General features: G+C 42.0%; 2 protein-coding genes across 4 annotated transcripts in view; both read left to right on the top strand.

Annotated features, from left to right (window-relative positions):
• Positions 1-59: 59 nt before the first annotated feature.
• ddx47 (DEAD (Asp-Glu-Ala-Asp) box polypeptide 47) lies at positions 60-5,546 on the top strand. The gene is made up of 12 exons (XM_082529165.1): positions 60-240; positions 453-546; positions 1,410-1,598; positions 1,679-1,750; positions 1,910-2,028; positions 2,498-2,569; positions 2,722-2,838; positions 2,946-3,092; positions 3,686-3,823; positions 3,917-3,987; positions 4,167-4,296; positions 5,186-5,546. The coding sequence occupies exons 1-12, from the start codon at positions 115-117 to the stop codon at positions 5,351-5,353; spliced, it is 1,443 nt and encodes a 480-aa protein (XP_082385291.1). The 5' UTR covers positions 60-114; the 3' UTR covers positions 5,354-5,546.
• A 283-nt stretch (positions 5,547-5,829) lies between these two features.
• LOC309704156 (myosin-10) overlaps positions 5,830-21,891 on the top strand; it is a 68,164-nt gene continuing 52,102 nt past the window's right edge. For 2 of the 3 annotated variants that reach the window (XM_082529159.1, XM_082529161.1), the window contains exons 1-3: positions 5,830-6,314; positions 7,980-8,357; positions 15,083-15,239. In XM_082529159.1, coding sequence (XP_082385285.1) covers positions 8,013-8,357; positions 15,083-15,239 — 502 coding nt within the window. In that variant the 5' untranslated portion in view covers positions 5,830-6,314; positions 7,980-8,012. Of the gene's footprint in view, positions 6,315-6,375; positions 6,604-7,979; positions 8,358-15,082; positions 15,240-21,891 lie in introns of those variants that run through there. The other variant, XM_082529160.1, reaches the window with a different exon arrangement.

The raw sequence follows: 21,891 nt of genomic DNA on the forward strand, positions 1-21,891 counted from the left end.
ATCACTGGCGTTTTCGGTCGTAAACACAAACTTCCATCATCCACTGCGGCTTAAGCTCGAACTCGTTTCCGCATCTGCGCAGTGCGGAACTGACGACACGTTGGGGCGAAAAGCATGGCGGACGAGGAGAGCGTGAAGCCAAACACAGACGAAACACTCGAAATTTCGAGCAGCGATGAAGGAAGCGATCACGGTGATGGCGGAGAAAACGACGAGACGGTGAAGAGCTTCAAGGATCTGGTAGGTTTGCTTCAGCGAGTGAAGGAAAAGAGTCAGGCACATTAACACGGAGAGACCACTGCTGTTCGAGTTAGCTACAACTCCGCTGTGTTATGTAAACCTCATTTTATCCTTTTAAATATGAATGGGATATGTCTGTGAGACATATACGGCGCTAGTACACAATTACGATCGTGTTACAAAGATTTCTACCTTTTGTCTGCTTCCGACAGGGTGTTACTGATGTCCTATGCGAGGCTTGTGATCAGCTGGGATGGAAGAGCCCCACGAAGATCCAGATAGAAGCTATACCGGTGGCTCTGCAAGGTGAGAAATCACGCTTACCTCTTTCTGTCAGTTTTACTCAAGTAACAGTACATGATCACACGGAACAACCATACGCACATTTTTGGACATCAGGAAAAATACAACCCTTCTGGAATAAAATTCTTTTCGCTCTGCGGGAAATATTTAGTTATGTAATTCCAACGATTGTTTCAGATCCTCTATTTGGATAATCTTAGAGGCCATTTGCGTCCATGCTGTTTAAGTCCCCTAAGGTTTTAAACAATGAGCTGTAGACAATGGGTGGTTGTTGTTGAGGAGATCCTTGTGATGGACAAACTCGCATACAGACAGAAAAAGAAAGAAGAAAACTTTCTACAAGACTGGGACAAATGTTTATTATATAAAGTGAAGAAAGGACATGAATAAACTGAATTATTAAAAGAGGCAGATTTACTCCGACACTACCAGCCCCTGAATGTTCAAATATTCATGAACTTGTTTTTATATGTTTTTGTATGGCTACTTTTCAGCTTTGTTTTGGCATTAGCATAGCCACCATTTGTGCATCATTGTACTAGACCATCAAAAAAACAAGTTGAAGTAACAATGACAGCAAATATCCTGTTAATCAGAGATGATGGGCTAAATGCATGGCCCAGGGATTTGAAATCTGAAATCTCAGCAGAGGATTGGAAATCAGTTTGTGCTCAAATTCATACCGTGATTACACACCTCATATCTGTACGTGTAACATATGAAACTTCTCCATATTTCTCTGTGAATCATTACGATTTAACATGGACTGAAGCTAAAGGAGCAGCGCTTCAGTCTGAATCTCAGGACTTGTTTAAATCTCTAAAGGTTAAAGTGCGTAACATTTCTTGTCTCCTTGTGACCTGCAGGGAAGGATGTTATTGGCCTGGCGGAGACTGGTTCAGGAAAGACCGGTGCCTTCGCTCTGCCTATCCTCCAGTCGCTGCTGGCCTCCCCCCAGAGGCTTCACACACTTGTTCTCACCCCCACTAGAGAGTTGGCATTTCAGATCTCTGAGCAGTTTGAGGCCCTGGGCTCCAGTATCGGCGTTAAGTGCGGTACGTGTCCTTGAAAGGTGAGGCGGCTTGCAGTAGTGCGGGAGGCTCTGTGCTCTAAATCCGTCTGTCTTCCGTTGCAGCCGTGATAGTTGGTGGAATCGACATGATGTCCCAGTCCCTGGTGTTAGCGAAAAAGCCGCACATCGTTATTGGTAAGACTTTACCTTTAAGAACGTTGCATATTTTTCACACTTCACACGTCTGCTTATGTTCACCCACTGTTGTAATGTTTGTATCCTTTATTTGTATCCTTTATAAACTGATTTTGATGATATACTTTTAAGTAAAAAAATCGTTTTGTTTTTTTCCAGCCACGCCCGGTCGTTTGATCGATCACCTCGAGAACACAAAGGGCTTCTCTCTACGAGCGCTGAAGTTCCTGGTCATGGATGAAGCAGACAGAATCCTCAACATGGACTTCGAAACTGAGGTCAGTAGCTTCCTATTGGTAGGAGACTCACTATAGCACCTCAGCCACATCCTCCTCAGTGTGCTGTTAAATGGCAGGCTCAAAGGTTATTGATGAAAGCATTTTAAAGTGAATGTGACAACCTTTATGGCAGTTTAAATCCAAAAAGTGAAATTTACCTAAACTTCGCATTACTGGCCGTAAGCTGGTAAAAACCCAAGTTGACGTATATTTTTTTGGTTGACAGTGGAGCATTTTGAAAGATTACAAATAGCTGATAGGCTGAGCTTTAAATTAAAAACCTGCTGGCTACGGGCTCCACACCTCCAACGCCTCAGGCTAGATTTGCGCCTGTGACGTGTCCATTTGTGAAGCTCTTTGCCTATAAACAGAGAAGGTTTTCGAGAATTTAACCTGTACAAATTTCAAGAAGCATGTAGCTCATGTAAACTGTCATTTTTATACCTATTATTATTTATTTTTTTACCAGGTGGATAAAATCTTGAAGGTGATCCCAAGAGAAAGACGCACTTTCTTGTTCTCGGCTACCATGACCAAAAAGGTATCTTTGTGTTCTTCTCTCTTTGTCGACTCTAGATGACGGAGAATGTTAGTCGCGTTTCTTTTAGCCGTCCTTGTCCTGCACATTATGGGGGACAGTAATAAGCAGCTGCCAGAGTAGCCTTTGCCTGACCTTCTGTCATATGTTTACAGGTCCAGAAACTAGAGAGAGCAGCTTTGAAAGATCCTGTGAAGTGCGCGGTGTCTACGAAATACTCCACAGTAGACAAACTGCAGCAGTACTACATCTTTATACCATCTAAGTACAAGGTAGGGTGCACACGTGTACATGTGCTGACCATGTGCTGACAGTTGTGTTTGTGACCTGCTGAAGCTGTTTTATATTCAGTAAGTTTAGCTCTTGGTTTTGCCAACAGGACTGCTACCTGGTTTCCATCCTGAACGAGCTGGCCGGGAACTCCTTTATTATTTTCTGCAGCACGTGTAACACAGCCCAGCGGGTGGCGCTGTTGTTGAGGAACCTCGGCATCACTGCTATCCCTCTACATGGGCAGATGAGTCAGGTAAAGCTTCAGAGACTCGGTTGAGTATAAGGATTTAACCTGAGATGTTAGCATTCATTATAGTGCCTGCTGCTCTGTCAGCATTACCTACGCATACTATAAAACCCTGTAAACAGTTTGGTTTACGATCACACTTGCAACACATGCTAAAGTCATGCTTAATTAACTTTACATGCAAGTTAGTGTACTTTTTGTACCATTTGGAAACATCTGGAAGTCATTGTCATGGTCTGCAGTTTACCATAAGCAGTCTACAATCAAATCTACATTCAAATCAGGCTGCAGTTCACTTAAATGTTTGAATAGAGCTCTTTGCACCATCTAAGATGCTGTTTTTGTAGACCAAGAAAAATTTCTTTCACTCATGAATGAAAGTGAATGTTAACCAGCTTTGGTCCCGTTTGGCTGGATGTCAGCCCTCTTTCTGGTTTTGTGGCATTACAGCAAATGTGACCTAATGTATGATATGAGTTGTGTGTAAATATGCACACAGACATTTATCAAATGGAGTTTTTAGGGAAGTGAAAGTTTTCCCTTTTTCTTTCTGGTGGATACTGTGATGTGATCTGGATCTTCCTTCCTTCGCCGTGCAGAATAAACGTCTTGGAGCTCTGAACAAGTTCAAGTCCAAGTCTCGGTCGGTGCTGCTGGCGACTGACGTGGCATCCAGAGGACTGGATATTCCTCATGTCGACTGCGTCATCAACTATGACATTCCCACTCACTCTAAGGTACCGAGGCGCTGATAATCATGTTGGTGGTGCGTTTGATGATTTATTTCACTTCACCGATGAGCTGATCTGTGGATGTGTTTGATCCTACAGGACTATATTCACAGGGTTGGCCGAACAGCCAGAGCAGGACGATCTGGAAAATCCATCACTTTCGTCACTCAGTAAGAAGGGCCTTTTTATTGTCACCAGTCATTCCATATACAATAACATCTCTGCTTTGTTTCCACTTATTGCCATTTTTATACCATTTTGACATGGTTGAGTAAGTTGTGCAATACTGTGGTTTGGAGAGGAAGGTCACTGCAGCAAGTAAATGTGTCTGGTGTCCATATAACCATAGGTATGATGTGGAGCTTTTCCAGCGAATTGAAAGCTTGATTGGGAAGAAACTTCCAGCCTTTCCAACCCAAGAGGAGGAAGTGATGATGCTGGTGGAGAGGGTGAGCGAGGCCCAGAGATTTGCCAAAATAGTAAGTCATCCTGTCTTTATTGTGTCTTTTCTCTGTATTTGTCAGGTATAGCCTAAAATTTGAAGAAGAAAAAAACATGCTGTGTGAAAACAATGGTGCATAAACCCGTCTGAGCCTGCCTGGCCAATGCATCAGTATTTAGTGGTATGTTTCTACATGAGGTGATTTGAGCTTTGTGACACAGTGTGTTATCCTCTTGAAATCAGCCATCAGAAGATGGATACAGCGTGGTCATAAACAGATGGACATGATCAGACAGGCTGTGGTGTATGAACAGTAAACAGTTGGTGCTAAGGATCCCAAAGTGTGCTGGAAAAATATCCCCAAAACCATTACACCACCAGCAACCTGAGCTGTTGATAAAATGTCGTTTATGCCAACTGTTACCATCCTATCCAATTGTGGCAGCAGAAATCAACACTCATCACACAAGGCAACATTTTTCCAATCTTCTGTTGTCCTTCTGTTTCATGAGACCATGCAGCTTCTAGCTTCAGTTCCTTGTTTTTAGCTGACCGGAGCAGCACTCTGTGTGGTCTTCTGCTGCCGCAGGTCATCTGCTTCAAGTTTCGAAGCAGATGACCAGAGAACTGACCACACTGGATATTTGCATTAACAGGCAGGTGTAGGTGGTAAAGTTGTTGGGGAGTGTAATGATTTAAATGTAACCATATATTTAAAAGAGCAATGACTGCAAGCATAAACTAAAAGTTACGAACAAATGTTTGAAACTTGGCTAAACCTTGGCTAATTTCTTCAAAAATACATATTTAGAAATGTTTGATTTTTTAAAATTAAACTTGTTCCGTCTTGACCTAAAATGCCTGTATATAGAATATAGTCAGCTATTAGTGTAGATGAACATTAAGAAAATGTTTGTGTTCCCCAGGAAATGAAGGAGCAAGGCGACAAAAGGAAAAGGCCTAAAAGAGGGGACGGAGACGATGATGACACGGAACAGGCGACCGGCGTGAGGAAGAAGGTTAAAGGAGGAGGAGGAGGAGGAGGAGGAGGAGGGAAGAAGCGTGGCGGAGGAGCCTGGAGGGGCGGACGCTGAAGAGCCCCAACATTAACAGACTGTACAGAACTATGACATACAACGCCTTTACCGTCTTTTGAAACTTTCATTGTTATGACACGTTTTCCACTGCTTCCTTAGTAAAGTGAATGACTATTTAATTACAGAAAACACATGTTTTTCTCGCCCCTGGTGACATGTTTCCATTTGTAATAAAACTCAAGAAGTCGCACGATTGTGTGAGCTGATGCCGCTGCTGATGTTGCTTTCAGACACAAGAGGGAGCTGTTTCAGTCAAAAGCCACATTATGTTTTATTAAGAAGTACTTAACCCTTCTTGTTTTCTAGCTTTTTTGTTTAGAAAACATGTGAGGTATTAGACAACAATAACAATGCGTGGCAAATTGAGGCGGTTTTATAATGCATGCAAGCAGCAGTTGCAATAGTTATTATGTTTTGGGGTTTTTTTATGCTTGTCAGTGGTTTGCAGCAAATTGGGGGGTTGGTTTGTTCCAGCCAATAGTGGAGAAGGGCAGAGAAAGACCGCAAAGCGAGAGCCCAATCGCTTCTAGGCTGCATGTAGTGGGTGTGCAGTGCCTAGATATTTGTGGGATAGATCTTAAAAGGTATCCACCGCAGCATAATGCCCGACAGTGTATTCATTATTGCTGCCTTCATTAATGCCATTGAGGGGATTCTGACAGGCGTGAAGGCACGCACATAAAAATTTATTAGCGGCTGAATCCTGACAAGAGTGCGACAGTGTGGCGTATTGATCTGCGCGATCACTTTCTAGTGCGCACAGTCCACCGTAGGCGGGAGCAGCGGTGGTCAAGCCTGCTCTCTTTAGGAGGGGCCCCAGTGTGGAGGCAGCACTGTGCACTGTGGTGCATACCGAAGCCCAGATACATGCCTGCATTTCTCTTGTGGCTAGCAGCTGTATAGTTGCGTTCAGGGTCGAATCAGGGGGAGCTTTGTGAACAGGTTCTGATTGCTGCAGGTAAGTTTGCTCGCGCCAGCCGCGAGGGCGAAGAACGATGGGGCGCGTGGTGATTATTACGGCGTCAGTGAGTGAGCAGCCTCCGGGATGGGGGATGGAGGTCGCTCTGGAAACTTACTTTGGCTGTAGTCTTTATTTGAGTAGCGGGGTTCAAAATCCACCGCTCGGCGTCATAAGCGCTCTGGTTGACCTCGAGGACTCTTTCTCTCTCTTTTTTCTCTCACCATAGAAACGTGTTAATTGGTAACACCTGAACTCTTAATACGTAACAGAAAAAGTGCAGACTGTGGTAAGCTAGCTTTATGACTCTTTCTTTTGGCTCATGACAATAATTTTCTCCGACAGTAACCTTATTTTTGTTTATCCTAATGGTTGTTCTCCAGACAATAACTTTTAGCCGCTGTTACTCGTTCTTTTAAATTAACCGTGTCGTGACTTATTCCCGTTACCCACTTATGTAGCTAGCTCCGTCAGTTGCGCAGGTTTATTACGCAGTTATTAGCCTAATATTTGGAAGGGCGACTTCAGCTGCATGTTTCAGGCGTTTATAGTTTCCAGAGCTACCTGGATAGGTGTTAAAATTCGGGTTATTTTGTATACAGCGAGCTCCCTGGAGAACGAGAGCGACTTATTGTATGTGACACTCACAGTACGTCGTCCATCTGTCCCGTTTGGTTTTCTGGCAGAGCGGTGTAGTCTCCGCAGTACGCGCATTATTGTTGTGCAGTGCCAGGCTGCCAAACCTACACTGAAGTCTGACTCGCTAATTTTATTTGATTGTCTGACATATGAGTTCCCTTCTTCACTGTATTACTTTATTATACCAGCTATGAATCAAGAGACATACTTAAATTCATGCATATCTATGTGATGTATAATGATCAGTGAATTCTACTAAATTCATAAGTATTAGTGTCACTGGACGTTTCTGCCATTATTGGATCTATAGTGATGACTACAAGTGGGAATCACCAGACACTAAGTTCATAATGCGATGTTATTTTAACAGAACTACTTTGCCATCTGCTGAGAATTGCAGTAGTATATATCACATTCTTTCAACTGCAAATCATGCCCTCAAAGTTGAAGTTTTTATCTCACTTCAGTTATTTATTTATTCATTTATTCACTAAAACCTAACATACGACAGATTCAGTCTGCTATTGAATGGGGTGAAATTGGCATCTACATGCAGTCCTTTTCTGATAATACACCAGTTAATTGTAATATATCTTCAAACATCACCGTTGCTGTCTACATAGACAGAAATTCACATTTAACAGAAATGTATATTTAACTGTTGCACTAAGCAGTGTTCCTGTTTTATAGGAATATAACTAGAATATAACCAGCTGGCAGCCAGTTGTGTGGAGTACCTTTGAGTTGTGCTCGCTGACAATGACTCATTCAGACTGATGGCAGCATGTTAGCAATCCGTCTGTATTTATAAATTAGCTAGTTATCTGCAAACCTCCATCACTCACTCTGAGAGTGACTACAGTCAGAGTGCAGCTGTTTGCAGAAAGGTTACTTCCTATGAAGTGACCAGTGCAATCCCATTGCGATCAAACACACACACACTCCTGTTGATCACATAGGGTGAGATGTAAAATTTGACTAAATTTCACGTTTTGCTACTTATCGCTGCACCCCCTTTTCTTCTAGGTGGCCATATTGTGGTGATCATTCCCAGTTAAAATGTCTCATCGGAGTGGGCAAGAGGACCCAGAGCGCTACCTGTTTGTGGACCGGGCTGTGGTTTACAACCCAGCCACACAGGCTGACTGGACGGCCAAGAAGCTAGTGTGGGTCCCCTCCGAGCGCCATGGCTTTGAGGCGGCGGGTATCCGAGAAGAGCGTGGCGAGGAAGTGCTAGTGGAGTTGGCAGAGAATGGTAAAAAGGTGGTGATCAACAAGGATGACATCCAGAAGATGAACCCACCCAAATTTAGCAAGGTGGAAGACATGGCTGAACTCACCTGCCTGAATGAGGCGTCTGTGCTGCACAACCTGAAGGACCGCTACTACTCTGGACTCATATATGTGAGTGACTTAGACCTGGAGCCTTCAAAAGGTTCTTTTTTTTTTCTAACAGTTTACTGTAAACTCAACACACTGGTGGATGGTTGACCTCAAAATTATTTCTCTGGCTGTTCTGCTCGTTGCAGGCAGTTGTTTCGTGTTTAGTCACCTGTCTTACAGTCTTGGTTAAAAGTGAGATCTGATATTTATCCATCTTTGTTTAGGGAAAAAAGCAGCTCATCTGAGTGACTCATGACCACACAAACACACTCACATATTTGCACACAGAATGACTGACAGAGCTCTATGGTCTTAAATGCCATAACTTCTCTCTCACCTTGGCTAAAGACAGACCTTTGCCATAAACCTTGCTGGTGTCACCCTAACCCCCACATTCCTTTATTTTAGCTGTTTCTCAGATCACAAAACAACCCTATCAGTTCAGTTTTTCTCATCCACATGGCCATTTTTTAAAATATATTACACATGTAGACCAGTCAGGAAAATCTCTGGTGTCTGTATATCTAAATGTTTTGTAGTAGTGAATTTTTACGCAGTGTCTGGAGTGGTCTCTATCACTGCATCGCTTCTGTCCCCATAATCCAGTTTCACCACAGATGAAGCAGCTCTGTGACGCGATCTTGACCCATTTAGTGACATGTTTACCAGGAATAGAATGTGGGTTAGTTTTTACCTGAGAGACTGTGGTTCGGGCGCTGCTGGGTGACTCGTTGCACTTATAAATGAGCCTTTCATCCAACAAGATGTGATAAAGTGAATGCAGCAACGCATTGCAATCGTCAAATGCTTAAAAGTATTATTATAATTTGCCGCTACCAAAATGGAAGAAAGCGTTTCAGCAATTTCCCATATGGCTTGAATTTCCATGTCATTCCACCAGCTCCCTCTTCAGTTTCTTCCTAATACCATGGTGTCATGGTTTCAGTTTTTTTCTGGGTTCAGAATTGGCTTTGGTGCTTGTTAATTGTCCCCTTGCCTAAGAGAAATTGAAAACATATGTCTGACTGTGTTGGTTTTCTAAAAGGAAGAGAATTTTCTCCTGTTTAGCTCACTGTTAGAAAAAGAAACCCCCTGTGCTTGAAACTTCTTTCCAGTGCGTTTGACTTACCCCCCAGAGCTCTGATATATCTACTGCAGACATAATATAATGCCTACCCCAAGGCTGTGCTTTGAATTGAGATAATTGGAAAGACCTCTGTATCTGAGTCATAATATGATTCTGCAAGTCTTTTACAAGTTGAGGTCTGTACTAACTGTTTTTCTAAACCTGTAAAATATTTTCATAGGTTTGCCTTTAGGACACAATTACTGTTTTCAATAACCTAATATTAAAGGGACTCTGTAGTTTGGTCTAACTGTACTTAGAAGACCTATGTTGATAATCCCCAATATCACAATCCACATTCTAGCAGACAATGCAGGTTGTTGTGTATGTTTATACAGTACAGGACTTACTGTACCATGTCTTTATGTATCAGGTACTTAGAAACTAGGGGTGCAACGATACACAAAATTCACGGTTCGGTTCGATACTTTGGTGTCACGTTTCGATATTTTTTTGATACAAAAAAAAATGTTCATGCCTATTTAATTTGTCATTTATTAAAATTATAAATATATATTTTAACTCAAAAGTACAGTTTTGAAATCACTCATCTTTGGAAAAGAGAGTTTATTACAGAGAAATGTCTCTTTCCAAAATAAAAGCTATACTACACGCTTCTTCTGGGCTATATTCTCAGCAGCATATTAAACATATCAGGTCCCCATAAGGAGAATCATGTGCTAACGGCTGTCTAAATGACTCGGGTAAAGTTTGTAGCATGCCTGCTTGTTGTTTTTGTCTGCTTCCACTTGTCTTTGCACTAGGATGATGTCGGAGTAAATGTCCAGTCATATTCGTTGTGTTCCCACTAGTGCTGTCAGCGTTAATCCCGTTGAAATGACGTTAACGCCACAACACGGCAAATCTCGGTTAACGAGTTACCGCAGATCGCCCCGTGCTTGGGGCTGGACGGCGTCAACACGTTAACGAGCAAACTGCGCTAACGCACTAGTTCCCACCAATGTAATTGAGCATTGCGTGGCACATCCAACAAACTGTTTTACTTTTGTCCATGACGCCCTTACCTTCAGGGTCATACGTTACATGAAAACCAAAATAGTTCCAAAGGCCAGATCTGAATGAGGGTGGGGGAGGTTCAATTTGCCATGTTGCAACGAGAGCTTAACTTCTGTCTTGCTAGCTTGCCCTGCGCTCAGTGAATCTGCGTTCGACTACTCCGCCTAGGCTGCACTGTCGAGCGCAAATCCACTGAGCGCTCAACACAGACAGCATCGTCAGTAGAAAAGTTGATAAAATAAAAATTTTGTATTGTTCGATACATATGCATACCGAACCGAAAGCACTGTTTCGAACGGTTCAATATTGATACGAGTATTGTTGCACCCCTATTAGAAACTGTATTGCTTTGAGAGAATGCCTCACACTGGTGTCCCTTGTGATGTTATATTATTTCATTTTCAATTGTGTAAGCTTTGAAAATTCAAGTTAAGTGGAGTAGACTGAGCTCCTGCTGAGCTAGATGAGTCAGTAGGTCAGTAATGCACATTCTGTATGTTAAGGTTACTGTGAAGAAAACAAATCTTATATATTGTTGCCGAAACATGCAGAAAAGTCAACTGTGGGCGTCCAGTAATTTTCCAGTGTGTATCTTTACTGTTAATTACAATCACACATCTGTTACTGGTCAGTGAAATCCTAGTTTCTGTGTGATTTTTCTATCCTGTACAGCCTCTTTTGTATGGCCCTTTGTAGAGCTGACGGCTTGTTTCGTGTAAAGTCAGGCCGCCTGTCAAGCTGGCTCACTAAATTTGGCACCTTTCTATCTGTACGGTGGTGAGTCACAGGCTAGCCACCATGCTACTCACTAGCTGGGCTACAAGCAAGCCTTTGTGTTGTTAGATAAGCCTCAGCTGTCAGAAAGCCTCAGCATTCTTCCACGGCAAAAAGACCATCCGTCTGTCTGTCTCCTGCCGCCTACTTCAGCTCTTCTGCTGCTCAGTGTCTGTCCTATCTTCATCAACTCAGTTCCTTTTCCCACACTCACTCTGCCTCTCCGCTCTGACGTACTTGTCCTGGAGAATAATGACATAGATTTTCTTTCTTTCTTTGTTTTATGGCATGCATTGGTTTTCTATAAGTATCAGCTGATATTCACTCTGTTGACCGATCATCAACTTCATGTATCGCAGTTTTGCACTAAAAATGTGTATGAAAACTCTTACTTTAAACATCAGTATTGACCCACAATCCATTTCTTTCTTATTGATTTCAAATATTTGCGTAGTTCCTACACTATGGCCCTGCTCAGAATGATTACATTGTAATAGTGGATCTGCCTGCAGGTCTAGAGCAGGCGCAACCTAAGAAAGAGAAGAAAACCTGCATGGCCAGGCTCATCCTTATAACTTTGTAGAGAAAATGTTTTAATATGATTAGATTAAAGTCATCGGTTGACTTCTATTTCTGGAGGAACTTAGGTTGGTTATGATTTAACCTGTTGCTGTGCTATGATTGTTCTTCATTTTGCCTCTTAGATTTCTACAGAAATAAAATGAGTGGTGGATGTAATGCCATAGATTCATACAGCTTTTCTGATAGCATATAGTATGTTTTATATAATGGGCTCCACTGCCTCAAAGCTTATACATTTGATCGTTCTGCTGCTGCTGTTAAACTGATTGGATACCACACATACCAGTGTTTTACTTCAAAAGCCAAGTCTGAAGTATTTATTAGCTTTGCTATGAAATCAGTGAAGCAGAGCCCCGTTGGGGAACTGGTCAAAGTCTACTGTAGTCCACACAGATTAGTGGCGCCGAGCAAGTCTCTGCACTCAGAGTGCCCTTAACGGCTTTTGGAGTGGAGAAAGTCCCGTCAACGTAGGCCTGCTGTCTGACTGATCAGAGGTGGCAGATGGGGTCGGCTGTTGTGTCTGCTGTTGGCTATGTGTTGCTCAGCTGTTACTAGGCCACGGCATCCCCTCCCCTGGATCTGATTTCACAGTGGAAATATCACCTTCTCTTTCCTGGACTGGGCCAGGCATGGCTTCTTGTCAGGCGGTGTTAAGTTAGCTGTGTCCTCTGCTAGTTGGCAATAGCAGTTGTTAATGGTCTTCGTACTGGATTTATCCTGCAGGATATTTCACAATAAGAATATCCTTATTTTATTTTTCTCATATTTGCATATGTTTGAGGAATAATAACCACTTAATATTCTGGCATCATATTTTTTTTTCACTGTGACAAACCATTATGAATAAGAGAGGAGCTGAAAATAGTGTTTTATGACAAAAGACATTTTACTTGACCCTCAAAATGAACAAGAAATCTATAGATAAGGGCGGGTCTGCTCTGTGCAGTTTTAACCAAATAAAACATGAACATAGAATGTGATACAGCAAACTTCAAGTCCAGGTATCTCTCTGCAGCCACACCAGCTGCTTTTGCACTAAATGCTGCAGAACTAAACCATGGAAACAGAACAGACTCTCCATTTATAGTGGCTCCAGTTTTCAGATACGGGGGAATTAAATTTTCATTAGCCTTCGAAAAGGAGAGTGGAGAGTTAGAGTTTCAGCAGCTCTCTCCCCCTCATGTAGGGAGCAATTTACAGAAAGGATGAGAGCATGGCTAGGTGTTTTTTTACGCCTCTGCTTCTCCATTGGATTGGACCACAGGGAGCTCCGTCAGCTGGATCATTGCTCTGCTCTTCATCCTCGTCTGCCTCTCTCTACTTCATCGCCTTCTTTCTTCTGTATCAGCAGCACAGCATCAGTTGCTCAGTGCTGACTTAGGCCCCTGACTGAGCTGTTACGTAACAGCTACAGTACGCTGTGTGCTCTCCGGGTCCTTTGTGATCGTCTGCTGAGTCACTCAGGTAGACGTCCCAGTGCTGTACTCAGCCTTAGGTGCAGCGTTAATAATGAAGCAGGTGTCATGATGTGTGATGCTTTGATACAAAAAGATCCCAGAAGGAGATTGCTTTTCCAAATATTGTAGCTTTGTTTACTAGTTGTACTATATTAATGGCTGAGGAAGCGATAGAATAAATAGCTTTTTAAATATTTACGGCTCTTCAAAACAAAGGCTCTTATTATGGACAACAGTTCATGGAGCATTTGCCTTTTAAATTTATTTATTTCTGAACTGCATTTGTCATGTTGACAGTCAAAAGAGGAACCTGATCGTCAAAATAATTTCAGTTTCATAGATCAGATTTCTATTTCCGGACTTCTCCTCTGCTCGAGAGGTTTTAGTGATTGGTTTGTTGCCTATTTTTTTTGCAGGATTACTCAAAAGGCAACTGCTTGAAAATTTAACCAGAAGTGAAGTTGGGCCCAAAATAGAAGTTATTAACTCTTGGAATTGATCCAGATTGAATCTGGATCATCAACACTTAAGAGAGTGCACGATTGGGCATTTTGTGTAATATTTTTCACAAAACCACATCAAGTTGAAATAAAAATGAAATGAGGATTGTTCTGATGTTCTCAAGAAAATGGAGCAGACTCATCCAGACTCTGATATCCTTCTGGAACCCATGAGCTTAATTCAAGCATGGTCTCAAGTGAATTTTTTATCATTGGTGGAGATATGCACCTCTGGAATTATGTTCATGTTTTTGTAAGTAGTGTTAAGTAACACTGCACAAACATATCTGTAACTCCAAGTAGCTAGCAGAGAGGTGCCCGACTCTGGTGCCCAGGGTGTTTAGCCATCTCGGCCTCACAGATTTATAATATCCATCTATCTTTTGTTCAACATCTGGCTCTAATTTTTTTAGTTATATATGAGGTATTAACTCACTGAAAGAGGCATAACTCAAGGTATGCGTTATTATTACTTTCTTAAGGTTCAGTCACTATAGCTGTACTTTATATTCTGTAAATACAATGGAGATTTGTGTGGGCTCCTGGAATAAGCCTAGCATGTCAGTGTGAAGGTCATACTACCGTGAAGCAGCCTTTTCTCTGTGTCATCCATAGGGGAAATGTGAAGCCCCTATAGCATCTGCAGAATGAGCGAGAGCCACTGCCCCACCAGGGCCCCTCACGCCGTCTGCCTTGCTCTCTGGTTGAGTCAGATTCAGCCTACAGCATAGCTCAGAAGCCTTCGCACACACTCTCTAGGGAGACATTGTCAAGCTAATGGCATAGCCAAATGCAACACCGCAAGTCAGAAAGTAGGCTAAACATTTGCAGTGCACACTGTTTGCTCTAACATGAGTCTTTATAATATTCCATAAACTCATTATTCATATTAATGCGGTGCTGTTTTGGCTTAAAAAGGCTCTCTGGGTATTGCACACAGACAAGTGTCTGCTCAGTGTTTCATTTATCAGCATTCCCTCAGATCTGCTCTGCTCTGCGTCTATCACTGTCTTGCATGCCAGCTATGATGATGTAAGCTACCAAAATATGGGTAATGACAAGTCTTCCTGCACTGATAAAATGCAAGCTAGATGATTTATAAAACCAGAAATGTACATGCTCCTTTCAATCCTGTTTGTATCCACTTATGGTTCCATTGAGCCTTTATGTGATCATTGTGAGCAAACTTGAGAAACATCCACAACAGACCTAATCATATGTTCTTTTAGTTCTTAGAGAACTCTTTGATATTAACCTCCATGTTTGTTTGTTTCATATCTTTAAATACAGACATACTCTGGGCTTTTCTGCGTGGTCATCAACCCCTACAAGAACCTGCCCATCTATTCAGAGAACATCATTGAGATGTACAGAGGGAAGAAGAGGCATGAGATGCCTCCGCACATTTATGCCATCTCTGAATCAGCATACCGCTGCATGCTTCAAGGTATGTTACACATCTGCTCTTTGGAAATGGACCTTTTGCTATGATTACTTGAAAACTACAGTATGTAAAATAAGTGATAAACACATTTAAAGGTAACTTAACTTATTAGCAAACAGGTATAATGGAAGCTGAAGAATTTTGGTGTTTATCTCACTTGCGAGCAGGATTGGGTTTGGCTGTATAGTGTTGGAGATTAGTGTGTGAATATAGTTGTGTAATGTATGTGGAAGGTCACAAGGTCAGAGAGGTGTCTGTTATCACTGAAGGGGTCAAGTAGCAGATTAACTATGTGGCAGGTTTTCCAGGTGTATGGCTGGGGTCAGTCAGTTAATTGGTAATTGCAGGGTAATGCAAGGCTGTTCAACACAGTCTTTATCCTTTAAACACCAGGCAAAGAGTTTTACATCAAAGCTTTAAGTTGCATCGTTTATTCTTAGCTTGTTCTCACAAATACTGGCCAGAGGTCTGCTAATGTAATGTTTTTGGCTCTCTACATAATTATTTCTCCAAACCATGAACTGATTTGCCTTTTAAACCACTGCAGTATTTTTTCCAAGCTGAAATGAAGACAGAAGTTTACTTTATAATGGTGGCATTTTTAGGAGAGCCTTAGACTGGATGTCTCAGATTAGGAGGGGGACATAAAATGGCATTTTCAGCCCCATGGTAGCTGAGAGCCGTAGCATTTCAACTTTCTAACTCAAGGCTTGGTAGTGCCAAAAGCCAAGGCTTGTTCCTCTGTCTCACTCTTATGGTGAACCATCGTACCATCTGCAATACCGCAGAACCACATGCAGGTTTGAAAGGAAAAAATGTGGTGCTTCAGCTTCCACTGAAATCACAGAACCACTGAGCCATAATCAAACACAGGGCAAAAATAGCGTAAGCTCCTGTATATGTTTGATATATGATGTAATGTAGTCCCAAAGAGTTGAGCTAAAAATCTCATCACTGGGGATGTTTTATAATTTAGGTAGAAATTTCAGTATTGACATCATAGTACAGTGGTATCTTTTACTATGCAGCACATAAGCACGTTTAAGTCTGCACTATGTCTTTAAAAGGTTAGATTTGTGCAGCCAAAACTTCTTACTTTGAATTTTCAGATACTGATTTAGTTTTTTATAGAAACACCGTAGTTCTGAGATCCTCTCCTTTTGTTCAGTTTGAAAAACATGATTGTTTTGGAAATTTAAGCCAGGTCAGCTAAAAGGTTTAGTATATCATTGCTTTGTTTCAACAGAAAGAGACAGTAGTCTCTTTCTGTGTTTCAGATGAGCGTAATGTGCTGTGAGTTGCGAGAGTGAAGCCTCTAAGCTCCTAATAATGTGTGTAGCGAGAGGCTCGCCTGGTAGACCTGATGCCCTGTGACAAAGGAATTTATAGCAAAAGTAAAGGAGATACAGAAAGGCAGGGCAGACACCGAAGGAGGCAAAGTGAGAAAGCAGGTTTTAAAAACATCAGTCTTCAAGTTGTCATTAACTTGACCTGCAGCACAGATTGGTTTTCATCTTGCAAATACACTGCATAGTTGGTTCATGTCTTGAGCTACAGCTGTTGCATACTTGAACTTACGGTGTAGCTGGAGCTCATCAAAATCCACCCGGCCTGCTGTAGGATAGACAGCAGGAAAAGGTTAATAGAGCATGCATTATTGGAAAAGAGTTGCACAACTTGTTTTGATGGTCTTTTATTGAAGCCCACACTAGTCTCCTTTTTGTAATTCTAAAAATGTCATCATGTGAGCATGATTACAATATAAAGACCCACAAGACACAAGGCCATGACCCAGTTTGAATACCAACTAATTGTTTTTGAATTTCTGATGTAGAAGGACTGCTGTGATAAGCAGAACCTTTATTAGAGTTTATCAGTGTTTAGACAGCTTTAGCCTGTCTGCTCTGAGCCATCGCGGTCACTAGAACAACAGTGTTCATGTCTCCCTGTTGTTTCTCTTGAGTCTTCTTTCACATCTGAGGGTTTTGATTCTTTAAATAGTGTGTTTATTTGTACCTGTTTCAGCTTTATGCGACAGTAAGAGGCCTTTCCCACTAGTACCTGCTCATGTTAACTTGGCAAGGCTCGACTCAGTTTTTAGGGTTTTTCATTAGGTGGTAATACCTGGTACCTGGTACTTTTTTTGGAGTACCTATTCGGCCAGGGCTCCAAGTGATCTGAGCTGATGTGGCTTCACTCAATGAGTCATGAGAGCATCACCTCCACAAAATCAAATTAAAATTCAAAACCTGGCAACGAGGGAAATGGCTACACAAAAAAACAACGCTGTGGTCCCTGAGTTTGACCTATATCCATAGACAAAGCAGAAGGCATACCATCACCATACCATGGCATTCGTGTCACATGCAAATGACATCACGGGACTTTCGGCAGTATCACTATAAAAACACTACACGCGTTAGGTGGTGCTGGGTTGTGATGGAAAATGTCCAAAGTCGAGTAGATATAAGTGAAAAAGGGCTATAACTGTCTGGTGGACCTGCTGCAGCTGTAAAGCTTCAGGGTTTGTGTGTCTGACTGATGTGCTGAAGGCTTCCTGTCATGACCTCAGGCTGTTCTCTGGTCTCTGCTTTCAGCGACTCTCGCCACTCCAGGGAAGTCATAACTGGCCAAAAGTCACATTCAGTTATTTAAAAAATAAGAAAATCGCCCACGTTTAGACCATGTGAAGAGGCCCAGCCAGTATATTGAGATATATATCTGCTTGTAGAGGTACATTTGTTTCAACAGAAACATGTCTTTTAATGGATCAAAGTACTAACACATACTAAATAAATCATATCAAATCCGAAGTACCTCCAAATGGGACTTTAACTAACTTCCTCTGAGGCAAGTTGTGAACTCTCTGCCAGCTTTACCACATGGTTGTTGCTGAAAGATTTCAGGCCTAAATTGACCTTGGATCTGATTTTTAAAGTTTGGTTTTGGAACTTTTAAGGTGGCTCGTGTAGAGTTAGATCCCAAAGTTCTGGGAAAACAAATTTATATAACATGAGGTTAATGTTGCACCTTAATTATATAGCTCCTGTCTTTGTATATTTTCTTCAATGTGGTTTTCAAAACTTTGAATACACACACACACACACACACACACACACACTCAGTCTTACCGGCCTGTTGTGCCTTCAGAATGTGTTTGTCTCGATATAGGATACCTCTCTGGTGCCATCATTCTTCTCTCTGACCCCCTTTCTCTCTGTTCATTCTTTCGGACCCCTCACAACAGGCAGGGCAAACCAGGCAGTGGAATGAGGTCATCGCTGCTCCAGCTCTCCATACCTCGCTGTGTTAAATTATGCGAGCTGAGTCATTGTCAAGTTCTCATAGTTGTCCAAGCAGCCTGTTGCCCACTGCTGGGCTGCTGTGAGCAGAGGTAGATCACCGTGGATACCGATGTGTTTATATGTATATGCAACTAAAATAACCTACCCCTGGGATCTTGAATGGAGGTGTCACTCTGAGTGGCACTATTTAGCTGGCTGCTTCTGTATGAATCTACTTCAGCCTTTTTAATATTTCTGCAGTCTTGTTCAGGATGTCTTTTGTAGCTCCATCTCAAACTATTTGGGATCTCCTACTGATTTCTTTCTCCTCTCAGCAAGTAGAGCAGCTGGCCTCTCTTATTTCTACCCCTTTACCGTTTCACTTACTAGTTTGTTCAGTCCCTTTCTTCCTTTCAACCAGAATGTTTTGGCTCTGAAGACACTGAAGAGGAAAAATTCCCCAAGTCCTTAAAAGCATTTTGGTCGCCTTTCACTTAACATGAAAAATACAAACCGCAGCTCTGCTGGAAACTCTGTGGCAGCGCAGTTTTCTTTGTTCCTTCTGTCTCAGGCTTTGATTAGGAAACACAGGAGAACAAGTGTGGGGAATGTCCACATTCTCATCCCTTCTCCGTGTCAGGATGAAGCCAGGGTTAGACCCCTGTTTAATTGACAACACCGTGTCTCAGTTTTCTCTTATTTCACCTCTCAACTGCTCAGGCCACAAGGCTCAGTTCATGACAGATTTGTCCGTAAGTATTGTAAGTATGCATTTGTGTTTTGTGTTCAGCAGTTTTCATCCATATTTTTTATCCTTTTATGAGTTAGTTGTCTGTTTCTTACTGCTGCTTCACTCTATGAGAAGAGTGCGCCTCACACTCAGGTTGGAACTGTATAATATAGTCATGTTACTGCCACTCGACTCACTTACAGGACTGGTAAGTGAATGCCACAGATAGTCACATATACTGACTGCACTCCATAGGAGTAATTTGCTTGTCAAAAAAGGGCAATATGAGTGCATCCATTTATGAGTCTTTCTTTTTTCTGTATGCAACACAGCCTGGTTTGCAGCCTCACATCAACAAATTTGAAAAGCAGATTTTACAGTGAGATTATTTTTATTCTGATCTCCATCACATGGTAGAGATCCAGCACATCTGAGAACACAGATGGTACTGTAGACACAACCTGTTTAGAAATAACTAAAAAAAGAAAAGCAAACCTACTGTCTCCTTCTACTGTAAAGATATTTTCTTTGCTTAGGTATTGTAGATCTCATTCCATATTTATTCTATATACTCATCCTGACGTCAGTGTGATGAGCATCTGTCAGTATAAGGGAAATCTACTGTTAATGTTAGGTGTAAATTCACACAAAACCCATTGTGATTTGAATGGGAGGTGAGCCTTTATAGAGTGAATGCAACCTCAGAAATTAAAGTAATGCTATCACAAAACTTTTTCTTAAACATGAGAACTACAAGTCCCTCACTAAAGAATGCAGTGCATTTCCCTTAGTATAGGTCAGGGGTCGGCAATCCTGGGCACGCGTGCCAGGGTTAACTGATGGCACGACCATAGCTGGACTGGCCATCAGGTATACCGGGCATTTGCCCGGTCGGTCGAAGCGCTTTGGGGTCCTTAGGGACTAGAAAAGCGCTATACAAATGCAGGCCATGGTGATTTTTAGTTTTTATGGGCCGATGATTTTTTTTTCTTGTAACGGCATGAACAATTAAAGGTGGTGGATTGGCCAGATGCTGGCAGATATGTAAAAATGTCAGTTGTTTGCTGGTGGCTATGGCGGAGCTCCCACAGAGGGCAGCAGGTGGGTGAGGGAAAGGGGAGGCAGGAGGAGGAGAGACGCGAGGCGGCCACCGGTCCGAGTGTCAGGTGAACTGAACTTCAGGTGATAAGTTATGACCTGCAGTCTGTCTGGGTCAGATATAAACCAAGTTTATGTGGAGTTTATTTTAGTTCTGCTGACTTTTTACAGTCAGTTAGAATAACTCGTACTGCGTACTAGCTAGCATAATGGAGTTTCTATGCAGCTGGGTGGGTGCTTTGATGTTACTGATGTTGAACTTTATTTAATTCACAAAGTTTGTTAGTAGAGTTTCCAACCGTCCCGTAAAAAATGGAATGATCCCTCATTCAGAGAAAATATTACGCGTTTCGTATTGAGCTGAAAAGGAACACAGTTTGTCCCGTACTTCAGCTACAATGGGGAAAAAAGGCACAAAGCTGGACTTTTTCTGCGTCTTTACACTGTCAGCTGCTTCTTCTTCTCTCATTCTCTCCCCCTCCCTCCCCTGTTGTTACTTCAATCATGAAACTGATCAATGATCAGCTGATCGGCTTTTCTCTCTTGTTTGTTTATCGCCCACTTTGCGCCAGAAAGAGGAAACCAGCGGAGGTCGCGTTAAACAACAGCAGCATGTTTAAGCTTGATCAGCTGTTGTTAGAATTTATTGAATATTAATTTCTAGTATCAGATGATGTTTGCTGGAGCCACAGCTGTAAAAGCTGCTGGTCCTGATATCAGTTTGGATATGTGGTGAGAGGGAAACATGAAACCAGGAGATGTCCTTACTGAATCATCAGAGCTGAACAGGTGATGGAGAAACAGGTTTACCTTTTAGGTCACATGAATGAGTTGAAGGGAAGTTATGAACTGTTTCTGAGAGACAAATAACACCAAGATCCTTTGTAGCTGACAGCTGGTAACTTGTGCAGGGGCGGGTCTAGCAAGGTTTTGCCAGGGGGCTAGGTAGGGCATCAACAGGGAAAGGGGGCACAAAGAAATACTTTTCTTTCTTATTCTCATTTAAAATGTCTAGCTTTTAATAAATAATTATCTGAATCTTACAATCAAAGTTTTTATCTGATGTAAAATGTATAGAAATCATATATATACCAATAAGACTGTACATCACTGTCACAACAGCATTTGTCTTCATTCAAAGGCTTTATGGCTTTTCTTGTAATACCTGGTGGGCCGGTCTCTAGTCAAAATGCCTGGGCAGATTTTTTTTGTCCCAGTCCAGCCGTTGGCATGACACGCAGTGAGTTAATCTGAGAATGTGGATTAAAAAATAAATGGCCGGGCCAGCGATGCACATCACAAATTAGCTCGCATAGACAGACTAGTTCTGCAGGTTCTTAATGACGGTATCTTAGCTAACAACCCCAACTACCAGATTCAACTTGTAATTGCCTAAAAATAACTTACCAGTGAGAGGGACATTGCTAGCTGGCAGTTTTTTCAAGCGATGTTGAAATTTCCACATTCCGACACTTCAAATGCTTCAGGAGCACCGCGGAAATACACGTATACATCTGTAGACTCGAGACAGAATTCACAATGC

This window comes from Aulonocara stuartgranti (assembly GCF_965226115.1).
Source record: "Aulonocara stuartgranti genome assembly, chromosome: 4".
Classification (NCBI taxonomy): Eukaryota; Metazoa; Chordata; class Actinopteri; order Cichliformes; family Cichlidae; genus Aulonocara; species Aulonocara stuartgranti.